The sequence below is a fragment of the Hibiscus syriacus genome, unplaced genomic scaffold (genome assembly GCF_006381635.1).
Source record: "Hibiscus syriacus cultivar Baekdansim isolate YM2019G1 unplaced genomic scaffold, ASM638163v2 tig00111540_pilon, whole genome shotgun sequence".
Lineage (NCBI taxonomy): Eukaryota > Viridiplantae > Streptophyta > Magnoliopsida > Malvales > Malvaceae > Hibiscus > Hibiscus syriacus.
The window spans coordinates 424,283-439,475 of record NW_024063114.1 but is presented as its reverse complement, the minus strand read 5'-3'; the positions used below and the strand labels follow the sequence as shown (position 1 = coordinate 439,475).

At 35.1% G+C, this 15,193-nt stretch overlaps 1 protein-coding gene and 1 long non-coding RNA gene across 2 annotated transcripts; both read right to left on the bottom strand.

The window, feature by feature from the left end:
- Positions 1-5,471: 5,471 nt before the first annotated feature.
- LOC120164597 (serine/threonine-protein kinase AGC1-7-like) lies at positions 5,472-7,562 on the bottom strand. Its single transcript, XM_039174289.1, has 4 exons — positions 7,502-7,562; positions 7,277-7,359; positions 6,531-7,183; positions 5,472-6,383 (listed from the first exon to the last, which is right to left on the bottom strand). The coding sequence occupies exons 1-4, from the start codon at positions 7,560-7,562 to the stop codon at positions 5,501-5,503; spliced, it is 1,680 nt and encodes a 559-aa protein (XP_039030220.1). The 3' UTR covers positions 5,472-5,500.
- A 1,465-nt stretch (positions 7,563-9,027) lies between these two features.
- LOC120164514 lies at positions 9,028-12,183 on the bottom strand. The gene is made up of 4 exons (XR_005519742.1): positions 12,135-12,183; positions 11,967-12,047; positions 11,755-11,849; positions 9,028-9,227 (listed from the first exon to the last, which is right to left on the bottom strand). It is a non-coding gene; the product is annotated as an uncharacterized LOC120164514 (long non-coding RNA).
- Positions 12,184-15,193: the final 3,010 nt, after the last annotated feature.

The window sequence follows — 15,193 nt, the reverse complement described above, 5'->3', positions numbered from 1 at the left end:
AAAACCTCACAAGGAAAATGTTTTTGCACAATTCTAGAACAAAGAAAGAACACTCAAGAATAATACAATTGAGTACAATAAGTGTTCTTTAAAGCAAAACTGAATATTTAATGAAATAGGCTTGAAAATGCTCAAACTTGAGGTTTGATGTTTTCTCTTTGATTCTCTCTTGATTCTTGTTGATTGTTGTTTCTTGTTGTTGATCAATAGCTTCTAAGCTTGTTTAAATACTCCTTCAATTGACTCTGAATGTTGGGGATGATTAATGGAGTCAATGGAGCCGTTTAAGTGTGAAAACAATTAATAAAATCAGTTAGGAGCGTGTGTGTATCGATGCATAAGACTAGTGCATCGGTACACTGTGTGTAAAATTCAAATATTCCGACCGTTGGAAGACTTAGTGCATTGGTACATTGAGGGTGCATCGATGCATAAAACACATTCGATGTTTTAAAATAGTTGGGGTGCATCGATGCATAGCTTGTGCATCGGTGCATAAAATCAATTCGATGTTTTAATAATACATAGAGTGCATCGATGCATAGTATATGCATCGATACACAAAAGCCATTCGATGTTCAATTAAAACAAGAGTGCATCGATACATTGATTTATGCATCGGTATACTTACCTGAAAAATTGATTTTATGCTCGTTTTTGGTTCGAAATACTTTGTGAAAATTGTTTCAAAAATATTTTAAGATTAAAACACAATTTTACACTTTAGTAAGAATTGAAATTGATCTTGAAAGACTTGGAGTAATATTTTGATATTCGAGTAATTAAATTGAATATACTTAGAAAATCAATTGTAAAATCTTAAAATTCATTTAACTTAATTTGTTATATCGAAACATCAAAATATTTTCAACAACCATTTATATAATTTACCCTAACGACAGTGATATGGCCGTTATATCGGGGACCATATTGTAAACGAACTAAATGTTTGGTGATTGTATTACAAGTTTTAAAAGATGGGGGACCTAAATACAAGAATTTGAAAAGTTTCGTGACCATTTATATACTTTACCCTAAAAATAAAATAAAATTTTAGAGAAAGCAAAGCATCGACTGAAATGAAATCAAATAATGGCGTCATCGTCGAGCATCAGCCTAACCTTCAAGCTTCATCCTCTAGTAATAATAAACATCTTCGATCACTACACTATGGTCAAGTCATAGATGAACCCTCATCCACTCACCTCCACCTTTACCACCGTTAATGACATTGAACCCCAACAATAAGCCCCTCGAGTCTATGGATGTGACGTAGGTGTCCAGAGGGGTCGCGCCTTCGAGATCTTCAACAGCTTCGAGCTTCTCTACCATCCCTCAACCAACTCCCTCGACCGTACATTCCTTGAGAAAAAACATGAGTTTTGTATGACCAATACTTTATTTCATTTTTTTCTTATTTTATTGGTTTTATAATTCCCATTTTAAAATTTTTGCCTTTGAATTTGTTTTCCAAGATAATAAGGTTTTCCCCTATTTTTTATTATTGGATGGTCCTCCACTGGGAGCGATGCTCACAACTCTTTCGCGATATTTATTCTAGGAGTTGAGGGAGCAAGAGGTTAGAAACACGTCAGGATAACGTCCAACATCCTAAAAAACGCTCCCTGATCTTGTGCAGGCACTCCCTGAGGTGTTTGTTCTTCACCTTGCCTGGCCAGAGAGATTTCGTGATTTGACATCTAATAAGACATAACCATATAACTCTATTAGTAAGACATCATACTCATTACTCTATCAGATCATAAGTTTTTTTACTTTTTGTTGGTATGTATACATTTTAAAATATATTTGATTTCAGTTTATGCCTAGAATCGGCTAAATCATAGCTCTGATACCATTAAATGTAACACCTCAACCCGTATATGACCTGGATACGAACCCGAGGTATCACATTAACTTTTCAAAACATTTACTTTTAAAATATATTTGAAATTTAAACATATATTTGTATGATAAGGGTAAAACCTTTGATCAAAATAAATAAATAATATTCAACTTATTTTGAAAAAAGAAACTTAATAATTTACATAAATATAATAGTGTATATTACAAAAACGATCAGAACATATGTGATTTAAAGCTTTAGTTACATGCCAACACATTTAATACAACAAAATACATATTGTGTAAATCACTTTTGATCTGATCTTCTAGTAGAAATATATTGTCTTGATTGATCCTAACTTTGTTCTTCCTACTTCTTTATACCTACGTGCGAAACACTCATACGCTAAGTCTTTGACTTAGTGAGGCATATCATGCTTAAATGAAAATTTGAAACATGTAATCATAAACTTTCATAATGTACAGAATACATCATATATTTCACAAAACAATAACATGTAACATCACACACTTCGCCATACAAGAACATGTAATATTATGTATTGTTTATTCATGTTATTTCTTTTAATAGCCCATGGTACATTCTTGAGAACTTAAGGTATGTGAGTGCATTGATGTTGTGCACAAATACTGTCACCACAGCTCGTATAAATTGCATCAAAGTGCCGCGTATAAATTGCACCAAAGTGCCACATAGAAATATCCCGAATGACCATATAGTATTGTCCCAAAGGACCGCGTAAAAATGTCCCGAATGACCACGTAGAATTGTCCCGAATAACCGCGTAGAACCCTCGACTCTTGGCATGCCAATTATAACCTTAGCTCTCATATCATATACTTATGGGCTTTACCTTTTATACTATTTCACATAGCTTATCACATAGGAACTTATTCACATAGACCATTTTCACATAGCTTATATTTTATTCTCATATGTCCCTATAGATTATGGTCACATAAGATAACATGTAACACATAGCTCATGTATAACAATGCATATAACACGTAGATATATGCTTGCATTCATGTACATATAGAAACCATGTAAAACAATATGCTTGTATTCATGGAATCATGCAATCAAAATATTAGAAATATACTCATCACAAGTCTCATTTCCATGAAACACCATATACAAATTAGTATGCACTCACCTTGGCCTCACTGGCCAAAGCAAAACAATTATAACTCTTGAACACTCTTATAGCTTTGAATCGTCCTGTACTTGCTTTCGATCGATATCTACACAATGATATGATTGGTATAAATATCGGAATTTGTATCACTATAATCAATCCTTAATAACATAAGCTAAATGAAACACTTAATTCACAATTCCAATCTGAATAGTATCAGTACCCCAGGTACAATATCGATACTTCTCTACTGTGGTATCAATACTATACTTCAGTATCGATACATTTTCTACATTCTGGAATTCGGCTCTAAAAAATTGTACTGATACTTAAACATTGGTATCGATACCCCTGGTATCGATACTACTACTTCGGTATCGATACTCTTTGAAGGATTCATCAACTATTAACTTATGGTATCGATACTGTTCAACTAGTATTGCTACCCAAACCCAAAAATCACCTATTTTTGCTTTGGAGCATCGTACTGTTCATCCAGTACCGATACCCCTTGCCCATAACTTACTCATTTAACCCGAAATTTTTTCAAAACTTTGCTAACTTCCTCACTTTACTCTTCTTTAAAGCCTTTAAACTCAACTACACTTACTCAAATCAACTTATATCATTTTAACTCATATTAACATCCAATATCTAACTAGAACACTTGAATCTAAAAATCTTACCAAATATTCAACTTTGTTATTAATCCTCTCTAACCTCTTAAATCTCTTATTCTGACTTATTACAAGTCAAATATGACTAAAAATCCATTTACAAACTCTCTCTCAATAATTCACTTAAAACCCCTTATATTCAATCTCTCATAACTTGCAAATCTTTTAGTTTTTACTTCTCTTTAAACTTCCTTAAGTTTTCCTAACATTTCAAGAATCAAAACCAACTTAAAAATGAAATGAAACATTAACTTGAGACCATTATAATACCTATTTTAAAATTTTTGCACGTGTATATAATACCTCCACTAATGAATTTTTAATTCTTCACTTGTCTAATGACCATTATACGCTTTCATCTTTCAATCTTTATTTATCAATCCTACACAAGGAAAATTTCCAATTAAGTCCCTAAACTTTTCAATTTATCTAATTTGATCATGAAATTTTAAAATCTTGCAATTTGATCACTAACCCGGTGTTTGGGATGTTACAGTGCCTATTTCGCCACTGAACTTTTAAAGAGTTTTCTTTTTTGGCACTACACTTTCTGACAGCCACCGACTGCCAATCACAGTCTGTCATCGGTAATCTTTCATGGCAAGATCGGTCCTAAAACGTTCGCATTTCACTCCTTTTTTTTCTCATATGATTGATTTTTCCATGAAACCCACTAAAAATTGACAAAAATATACTTAAAAGTTTGATGTATTAATACTACGATCTCTTTCAATAACTGTTTGATAAGATTAGTTTTGAGATATTTTGTTCATCTTCTCGGAATAATACTTCTCATCGTTGGAATATTGGAATAAACCCTCCAAATCTTATAAATCTAAAAAAGTTAATCCTAGGAGAACAAAGAGGGGTGAAATGTGAACATTTTGATACTAATTTTGTCGTAAAAGATGAACAATTATTGGTTGTCGATAGTGGTCGGAAAGTGCAATACGAAAAAAAATATTTTAAAAAAATTTAGTGACAAAATCGATACACCTCTAAAGTTCAATGTCTAAAACAACATCATTTTATGCATCAAAATTGTCACACCAAAACGATGTCATTTTCGTGTAATAGCTTTCATCAGCAATCATTAGCCATGTTATTGTCTCGATATTAACTTAACGACGGAGTGACATAATTGAATGAAAAACTAAAATTTAGTGTTATAAGTGAAAAAATTAAAAATTTAATAGTATAAACAAGTCAACGAACAAAATTTACTGATATTTGGTGTAGTTTATCCTACATTTAATTACTTTAAACATCTATCTAGGATAAATTATCACAGTGGTCATTAATTTAATTATTGTGCATCTTGATTATTGGTTTTAAAAAATAATATTTTAGTTACATATATGATTGGTTTTTAAAATTATAAATATTGTTAGTTTGATAATGTGAGACCTTAATAATTTTTAAAGTAAATTACGCCTCTTTTTCAACATGTCCCCTTATTGTATTATCATCGTTCATCAAACCTTATTTAATTTGAGATATAATAAAATTTAAAAAAGATAAAATGTACAAGCGAAAAATTTCTAAGTATTTCCAATTTTTAAAAGAATTATAAGAGAATGCATGTTTAAAATGTGAGAAATTTTACAAATTTTCTAGTAAATGATAACAGGTGAGCTTGAATCAAAATCTCCAATCCTAAGCATACAACAATCTATACATATGTATAAACTATATGGTAATAATTAATTATCATAATTATATAATTATAATTATAATTATAATCATTATATTGAGATCCATCACATTTAGAATTAATTTTTGTAGAAATGAAGTTAATGGGAAGAGATCAATGTAGTGTTAAAAGTATTCAAATTGTATGTAGTCAGATGAATTGGATTTTTGAACTGCTTGATTTCCAACATGTTCGTTATGAAGATGATGATGACCGCCATGGCTGTTCTTCTTCTCTTCCTTGGTGGCCAACTGCGAAAAATCCACCGGCTCTGGTACGTGCGGCGGCATTGCGCTCCTCACCAGTGCCCAGTTCACTCCTTCGAAGAACGGGTGTTGTTTTATCTCCGTCGCTCCCCTTTTGCATGCTATACGTTTGCTCGGTTCTTTGACCAGTAGGCCTCGTATGAGGTCTCGAGCCACGAAGCTCACTTGTGGTGTTTCTGGGAACCTCAGTGGTTGCCCTACTACGTTGAACAATGTGGCTCGGTTGCCTTGGCCTTTGAATGGTGTCGTTCCATGCAAGAGTTCGTATAAGAAGATGCCGAACGTCCACCAATCGACTGCGCTGCCGTGACCCTCTCCTCGGATGATTTCCGGGGCTAAGTATTCGTGTGTACCAACGAACGACATCGACCGGACGTTGGTTGGTTCGGCCATTAACTCCGGCATGGATCCTCCCACGAAGAGGCCGAAATCTGATTTGGATTTGCGGTTCTTTTTGCTAGGCAAGATGCGGGGGAAGAATGTGGATGGCTGCATGCAACCATGCGCGGGCACTTGCTCATTATCCAAGATGCCACCGTTTCCGCCGCCGTTGTTCGCATTATGTCCCGATGAAGATTTCACCAGTGTCGGATTGACGGAGCAACGGAGGGATAGGTCGAAATCCGAGAGCATTATATGGCCTTCATCTCTTACCAACACGTTTTCTGGCTTCAAATCCCTATATACAATTCCTAGCATGTGCAAGTATTCCAGTGCCAGCAACACCTCTGATGCAAAGAACCTGCAATACCCAAAATCAATCATCAACCTCTATATATTAACAAAAAGAAAAAGAAAACTAACTTAAAATCTTATAAGTCCGTGTCTCCTATCATAAAATTCTATGTCCGTCCCAAAATGTGAGCATCGGATTAGAAAGAATATGAACCTTGCAGCTTCCTCTGTGAAATGCTTGTTGGGCTGTTTTTGGCGGAGGGAATGAAGATTGCCCCCACTGCAGAATTCCATGACCAGACAATAAAATTTATCAGTTTCAAAGTAAGAATAGAGAGTAGGCAAAAAAGGGTGGTCGAGAAGGCCAAGAATCTCTCGTTCCGTTTGAGCTCTCAATAGCTTGTTTCTACTGGCCAAAGACGCCTTGTCCATCACCTTCATGGCGAAATAAGCACTGGTTCCTCTAAGTTCGACGAGGTACACACTCCCTATATCTCCATATCCAATGCGCTTGAGAAGCCGAAAGTTGCTGAGACCGATGGGGCCTTTGGCACTCACCGAACTAATAGCGTCCCACCGTACGTCGCCGCCGGTGTGCGGCCTAAGCGGCGCGGTACTGGTGCTCTCCATGCTATCACTGCGACTACTGTTTCTACTCCCCGAAAGATTGGTGTTCCTCGCATCATTTGGTTTCATGTCGGGATCTGTTGGCACCCTCGGTATATTTGCCGGAACCTTGGTTTTGGGGTCGTGCTGGTGGTGGTTCGACGGTACGTTTTCATTCACTTGATGGGACGCATTGCTAGGTTTGTTGTTCCTTTTCTTAAAATTTGAATCTGTTGCTGCTCCCGATGACTTATCGCTCAGCTTCACCATCAGAACAAAATTTAACAACATTTATCACTGACATTCATTTCAAAACAGAAAATCAAGAAATAAAACTAAAACAAAAGATGCTACCTCTTTTTCGGAAGAGTTGAACATTATATTTATTCTACCTGACATCGATTCAATTCGGAAAAACTCGACTGATCTCCTAATCACTGCATAGAAAAGAAAATACGTAGAATTGCATGCATGTAATAATAAGTTAAGATCCCACGTATAAAACAAGGGCGAGGACTAACCTGAAGGAAAAAGGGAATTAGTAGCTGTAAATTAAATTTTAAAAGAAATCTAGGAAACAGCCGGCTAAGAGGAGTTTGGTCGGAAACGAAGATGGAGGAGCAGCGGCAGCACCACCCATGATAGAGATGTGAAGAGGGGGATTAGTGGTTAATGATGCATGCTTTTATTATTTAATGGGGGATTAAAAGAATAAATTAAAAGCGTGGGAGATAATTAAAAGGCAAACAAATCCATAAGCTAATTCGAGGATTTAATGAATGGTTCACCAGTTTTGTATGAAATTGAAGTTGTGGCCCAATTCATGCCACGCTGTTTCTCTGTAATACATTTCCTCTTTTTTCCATTTAGTTCTTATGTATTGTCTATATTTATATTCGTGTGACCGTTTCATTTGATTTTTTTTTGTTTTATTTGGTATATTTATTTTATTTTAAGTTGTATATTATTCACTGTTTTCTAAATATGAACCAATTTTATTGGTGTTCGTAAGAGAAATTTAATTCTTTTATAGTTTATGAGATTCAATTTTAAACATTCTATCACCCGATCATATCATCTTTATTAGTAAATGTTATATTATTTAAAATTAAAATAAAATAATAAAGTAATTAAAACCTCTTTAGATTAATTCATTACGACAATTTATTTTAATATTTTTAAAAACTAAAACTAAATCATCATAATAAAACATGTAAAATATAAAATAATAACATAAATATACTTCAGATAACCCATAAAAATTCATTTGAACAGAGTCCTCTATTTGTTTTTGGAATTGAGCATGTGCCATAGAACATGTATTTCTACTGTAATAATCTGTGTTTTCACCGCTTGACGTGTTAGGTAAAGAAAAGTTATATTTCATTATTATTTAAGTATAAAAGAATTTTATTTATTTATTTATTTTTCTATGATGTATATTATCCCAATTTACTCTACTCCGTTTAGTATTTGAAATACTTAAATAATATTAAAAATGCTGTATTACAAAGTAATATTAAACCTTCGATTTTTTAAAATCAATACGTAGATAAACTGAAACGTCAATGTTCACTCAATTGATAACAATGATAATAGTTGCGTACGTAACAGATTCAGGAGTACACATCAGCTAGTCCCTGAATAGGGTGGCATTGCTCAAATCTCGAAGCAAAAAACATCCGAAACAAAATCCAGGATAATAATAATAATAATAATAATAATAAAGAGAGATTTAAATTTCTTAAATCTAATATGCATCACCAGTTTCTTTTACTGAAAAGATAATGGCTTTTGTATAGTTGCAGAGGAATGGCTAGGTCTTCAATTGCTGATAGAGCATTCTCTTCTTGCAATCTAGATAAATTAGCCAATGTCATAGCACACAGGATGTATATTAAGTTCAACTTTTTGGACACCACTTGCTCCATATTCTCTTAACCTGCTGCTGCCATTTCTTCATATAATGATAAATCTAATCATTAAACACCAAAAAGCCTTCCTGGAAAAGTATTGTCCGTCTCTCAAGTCTCAATTGCTAAGAAACCCTACTCATACTCCACCACCGTACACACAGATCCCAGTTCACTCTTGGAGAAACTTCAACCGAGTTCTTAATGGTGCACACCATTACCATTGCTGTACATGCCATTTAATGATCCGTTGGCAGACTTGAAACGGTTCCGGTTTTGCCAGACCTTTGGAGTTGCTTTTCCAGTATTTACCCCGTTTGCCACTCCGTTGCTTACATGATCAGACTTGTTTAAAAACAAATCCAGTTGCCCACATGATTCCGCGATGAGTACTGGACATTTACAAAACCAATAGAGATAAAATAGTCTATGTCGTAACCGGTTTTCGCCCGGACACGAATTTTTATTTGGCGGGAAAAATAATGTGGATAAATGGTTTTTTATTGAAATGTTTTGGGAGTCGCCATTGCCCTTTTGGGTTAGGTAGGTCGAATACCTAAAAAATCATCTTTTAAAAGAGTTTTTAAAAAAACATCAGTTAAAAGATAAACTGATCTGCGTTTATTCAAAAATTCATTCTTTTTAATAATAAAAAGGGATTCATAGTCGATTACGTTTGGAGAAGGATTAGCTCCCCACAACGCCCAAAATTGGTCTCTGTTGATTATAAATTGTCTCTAATAATAGAATTTAAGAATTCAAAATATAAATTTAATTTATGATCTTTTTATATTCAATTGGATAATAAGGAAGAAAAATATTAAAATAATTTTTATAAATTATAAATAAAGTATTTATTTATTTAAAAATATTAGAAAATGACATCTAGTTGTTTTAAGACTGTTTTTTCTTTAATATTAATAAATAAATAAATATTAATAAGAATATAATAATTTTCATAAAAATAATGAAGTAAATATATATATATTTTTATAAAAAGGATATTTATTTATTTTTAAAATACAAGAATAGGACATCTAGTTATTTTAAGATTGTCCTTTCTAATTATTTAAAAATAAATAAATATTATTATTCAGTTAATTGATGAAATTAAGTAAACAATACTTATTAATATACATATATTAATATGACTAAAATTAAATAATAATAAAATATAATAATTTGAATAGAACTAAAATAATTATATATGTATACTAAGATATTTATTTATTTAAAAATATTGAAATATAACTTCTAGTTACGTTAAGACAACCATTTTCATAATATTTTAAAATAAATAAACATTTTTATTTAATCAAATATATATATATATATATATATATGTATGAATAAATAATATTTAAAATATTAAATTAAACATATTGAAAAAATAATAATAAAAATAAATTGCAATTAAATAGTGACTAAAATAAATAATATTAAAACTATAAGATTAAATTGCAAAATATAAAAATTAATAGTAAAAAAATTTAAAATATCAATGATTAAAATATAACATATTAAAATTAAAAGTTCTAATTCGAAGTATTATAAATTTAGACATTAACAGTGTAATTTATCCATAAATATTAATACGAGATTAAAATAAAATTAATAAAATTATAAGGGACTAAATAAGTATTTACCCTACATATATATACATATATATATATATATTAGGGACTAAAATATAATAAAATAAAATGCGAGAACAAAATTTAAATAATTAAATGTATGATACGAGTGACCAAAATGGAAGGTTACGAAACTATGAATGGTTGCGGATATGATTTTCCCAAAAGGGAAATTACAGAGACACCCCTCCTCCTAAACGGCGTCGTATGGGGAGGGTATTTAAACCCTTTTAAACCGGCCTAAAGGCCATTTTTCTCTCATTCTCTATTTTGCTTCTCGTTTTCTCTGGTTTTCCCTCGCCGGAGGAAGAGCTTATCGTCGTCGGCCGCCGTGTTTCGGAACCAACAACCACCGCCGGTGGCCGAAAATCCCAAATTACCCTAAAATAAAGATCCTAACACCTAAAGGCCGAATCCGACCTCCTTTTTTCATAAATCCCCTTAGATCGACGTAGATCTAAGGTTATTTACCTTCGATGTTTCAATTTTCCAGCGCCGAGTGGAGGCTCTGATGACTGCAGTTTCCTCAGTAAGTCTCATTTTCTTTTTTCCTTTGTTGGTTGCTGGTTTTGGTTGTTGTTCGTATCTCTTTCTCTGTTGCTTGCTGTTGATGGTTGTTCTGTTTCTCCTCTATGTTGGTTGTTGTCGTTTTTTTTTCATTGCAGGTTGCCGATGGCATTTATAAGCCTCGTCGTTGTGGCTCTCAGACCGGTCACAAGGGTGGAAGTTCGATGAGTCACTGTAGCTATGGTGGTGACTCACCATAGGACTTCAACGTGGAAGGGCAGCTGGTGATTCTAGAGTCTTCGGCGAGGCGTGACATCATGGCAGCGACGAGCGGCGGCCGCGTGGATGTTCTAAAAACAGCGACGGCTGGATGATAACATAGGGTTATGAAACCCAAGGGCTTCATGCTGGACTCGTCTGGACCGTTGGATCACTCCAGATCCAACGACTGATATTGGCTGGCGGCTGGGATGAGATGATGGAAACCCTGGGAGTTTAAGGTTACTATTAGGCCAGTTCTGATTGGGCCTGGGCATGTAAACGAGCCTCTGGGTCCATTGTAATTTGTAATTATTTATTTTTTTTAATAATAATATATAATATATAATATTAATAATAATAATAATTTTTATAATAATAATAATACTAATATTTAATAATAATAATAATAATTTTTAAAAATAAAATGGAAAAAAATTAGTGTTTTACAGTCTAAATACTAAGCAATTATGTCGCGACCACATATAAACCCTTAATGCCATATTTTATGGATAAGCACCTGAGAAAAGAGCAGAAGGTTTTTCCTGGTTTGGACTTGAATTCAGGATGGAACTGAACACCAATAAAATATGGATGGCTTGGTAGTTTTACAATCTGTACAACCAACATACAATGCCCATAACCATCATGAACTAAATAGAGAAGTAATGATCAGTGAAACAGTTGAGTGGAGTCTGGGTTTTCAGAGATATATGCTACATTGTAACTTACCTCCATCTTCCAACCAGTTTCATCCCTACCAACAAACAAGAGACCAGCTGCTTCAAGTTTTGATGTCATATCAGGATTGACCTACAAAGGACAAACATCATTCTTAATAACTTGAAATAAACCGTCACCAACAAATAGCATCTAATAAACCCATAAATAGTAGATTACCTCATATCTATGCTGATGTCTTTCATCAACAAAGGTTGCATCACCATACCTAGAATAAACAACCAGTAAGAAAAGGAAATGCCACGTAGAGTATAACCCCTGAACAATTTCAAGAAGTTTGTAACATCCTAGGCCACGTCATAGGAGATGGTATGATTCAAATGGATAGGCCAATTACTATCGAAAATTTGTCAAAGACTACTCCAGGATCTTCACACCTTTAACCGAACTGCTTAAGAAAGACAAGACATGGGTTTGGGAACAAAAAAGCCAAGAAGCCTTTGACAATATCAAACTCATTCTAATGAGCAAGCCGGTGTTGTGCCTACCAAACTACAACAAACCTTTCGAGATTCACACAGACGCATCCGATGTGGTCATCGAGGGAGTCCTTATGCAAGATGGACATCCAATTGCCTATGAAATTCGAAAACTCAATGAGATTGAAAAAAGATACTCAGCCCATGAAAAAAAATGATTGTCGTAATACACTGCTTACACCTATGGAGACATTATGTACTTGGCTCAAAATTCATAGTGTTCACAGACAACATCGCAAACAACTACTTCCTGACCCAAAAGAAGTTATTCCCTAAACAAGCTCGTTGGCAAGAATTCCTTACCGAATTTAATTTCTCAATGGAACACAAGTCAGGAAGAGTAAATTGTGTCGCCGATGCCTTAAGCCAAAGGTACAACATCGAAGTCATTAGCTCACTGAAGGGACAAATTCTATAATGTATAAAGGAAGGGCTATCGCATGATCCAGAAGCCAAATCGCTGATCGAATACGCCAAAGAAGGCAAATCCATAAGATTTTGGCTCAAGAGAGATATATTATATACCCATGGGCACCGCATCTATGTGCTAAAGTATGGAAAGCTACGCAAGGAACTCTTATGGAATGCCACGATTCCAAGTGGGTAGGACATCCCAGGATCCATCGAACAATTGTCTTGTTACACGAACATTACTACTGGCCGCACATGAACGAAGACATAGAGGCCTACATGAAAACCTTCCTTGTGTACTAACAAGATAATATATAAATGAAAAAACCAGTAGGGTTGCTACAACCTTTGACCATTCCCAAACGACCATAGGAAAGCATCTCAATGGACTTTATCGTAGGACTCCCACACTCGGATGGACTATCAATCATCATAGTGGTAGTTGATAGGTTCTCCAAGTATGAGAATTCATTCCCACATATAAAGTATGCCCAGCCAAGGAAGCAACCCGCATGTTCCTCAAACATGTAGTAAAATATTAGGGCGTTCCAAAGACAATCATCAGCGACCGAGACACCCGATTCACGGGCAGGTTTTGGACCGAGCTATTCAAATTGATGGGGACAAGCCTGAACTTTTCAACTACAGTCCACCCACAAATCAATGGGCAAACCGAAAGAGTCAATGCCCTCTTAGAAATTTATCTTAGGCACTACGTAAGTGCTACACAATGCAACTGGTCAAAGCTTCTAGACGTAGCACAATTTTCATACAACTTGCAAAAGAGCGAAGCCACCAACCAAAGCCATTCGAGATTTTAAACGAGCAACAACCTCTTACACCCAACACGATTATAACCGGGTACCAAGGACCCAATCCATCAGCGTATCAATCTTCCAAAGAATGGCAAGACAACCATGAGTTAGCCCGAGCCTGCCTACATAAAGCAAGAAACATACTATGAAGTGGGCAGAAAGAAAAAAATCAAAGGGACGTAAATTTCCAAGAATGAGACCTGGTCCTTGCCAAACTCACATACATCTTACGCAACCAAGACAGACATAAAGGGTTGGTACGAAGATACGAAGGACCATTCAAAATGAAGAAACAAATATGCACCATGGCTTACAAGTTAGACTTGCCATAAACTATCAGGGTTCACCCTGTGTTACACATGAGCCTACTCAAGCCTTTTCACCCAGATAAAGATGATCCCGATCGAAGCATTTCCCATCGAGCTCCAGTTGGAATAAAAGCCTCTTACGAAAGGGAAGTTGAAGCCATCCACGCTGAAAGAGCCAATCACCGAGTGGGGCACAAACCAAGGCAAAAATACCTTGTCCAATGGAAGGGGCTTCCCGACAGTAAGGGAAGTTGGGAATCTTCCGAAGCCCTATGGCAATTCAAGGACAAAATCAAGCAATTTCATTCAAGCCAAGCGACGAGGGCGTTGCTATAACTAGTGGGGAGAATGTCACGAACCGCGACCATGATGGCGAGTCCAACATCCACCAGCGCACACCCGCGTGTACCAAAACATTTTCAGTCCCAGACGCATCATGCGGCACACCAATTTTGTCTGATGCGCCAAGTTAGCATCAGAATCAGGTAAGGCTGAGCACACCCTGACTCGGGCCCTCTCCAAGCCAAGACCGACCCTCTCTAAGAAAAGGGACAAAACCACCATGATTGTTTAAGTAGGATTCAACCTTTAGACTTTTGACTAAATTAGGGATGCACTTTTAGTTAGAGTAGAAGTAGACTTAGTCATTAACTCCTAAGGGATTCTCATTATAAAAAGGGGGCCTCCCCACCCTCATTGTATTCATTTATTCTTTCTCTTGGAAATAAGACTAACTCGACTTTCAAGCCAAATACTCTCGTGCATCTCTTATTTCCATTCATACTCTTTTTGTTCTTACTTTCGCAACAAGTTAAACAACCAAACTTAGATTTCAAGGCTGCCTAAGAGCCCAACAACCGAGCAAAGCGACTAAAGGCCACACAGATCAGCTAGCCAACGGTCTAGCCCCGTGTCATTTGGTGATTGGTTCTTGTGCATTTTTATGGCACATGGTTTTGCACCCGAAACTGCAACTGTAAGTTACGCCCTAACATGGACTTTGTCGGCTGCTGTTATCACCCCAAATTAGGAAGCAGATTTGTTTGAGTACGTGGGGTGCCCAAATTCAAACCAGATGAACCTCAAATGCGCCCACTTCAATGGTTCCAACATGGTTCCAACACTTTCCATAGATTTGCTTGTAGATGAAGTAATGGAAAACTAGATAGTTTAATCATTTTCATTCGTAATACGCTTTTTGATTA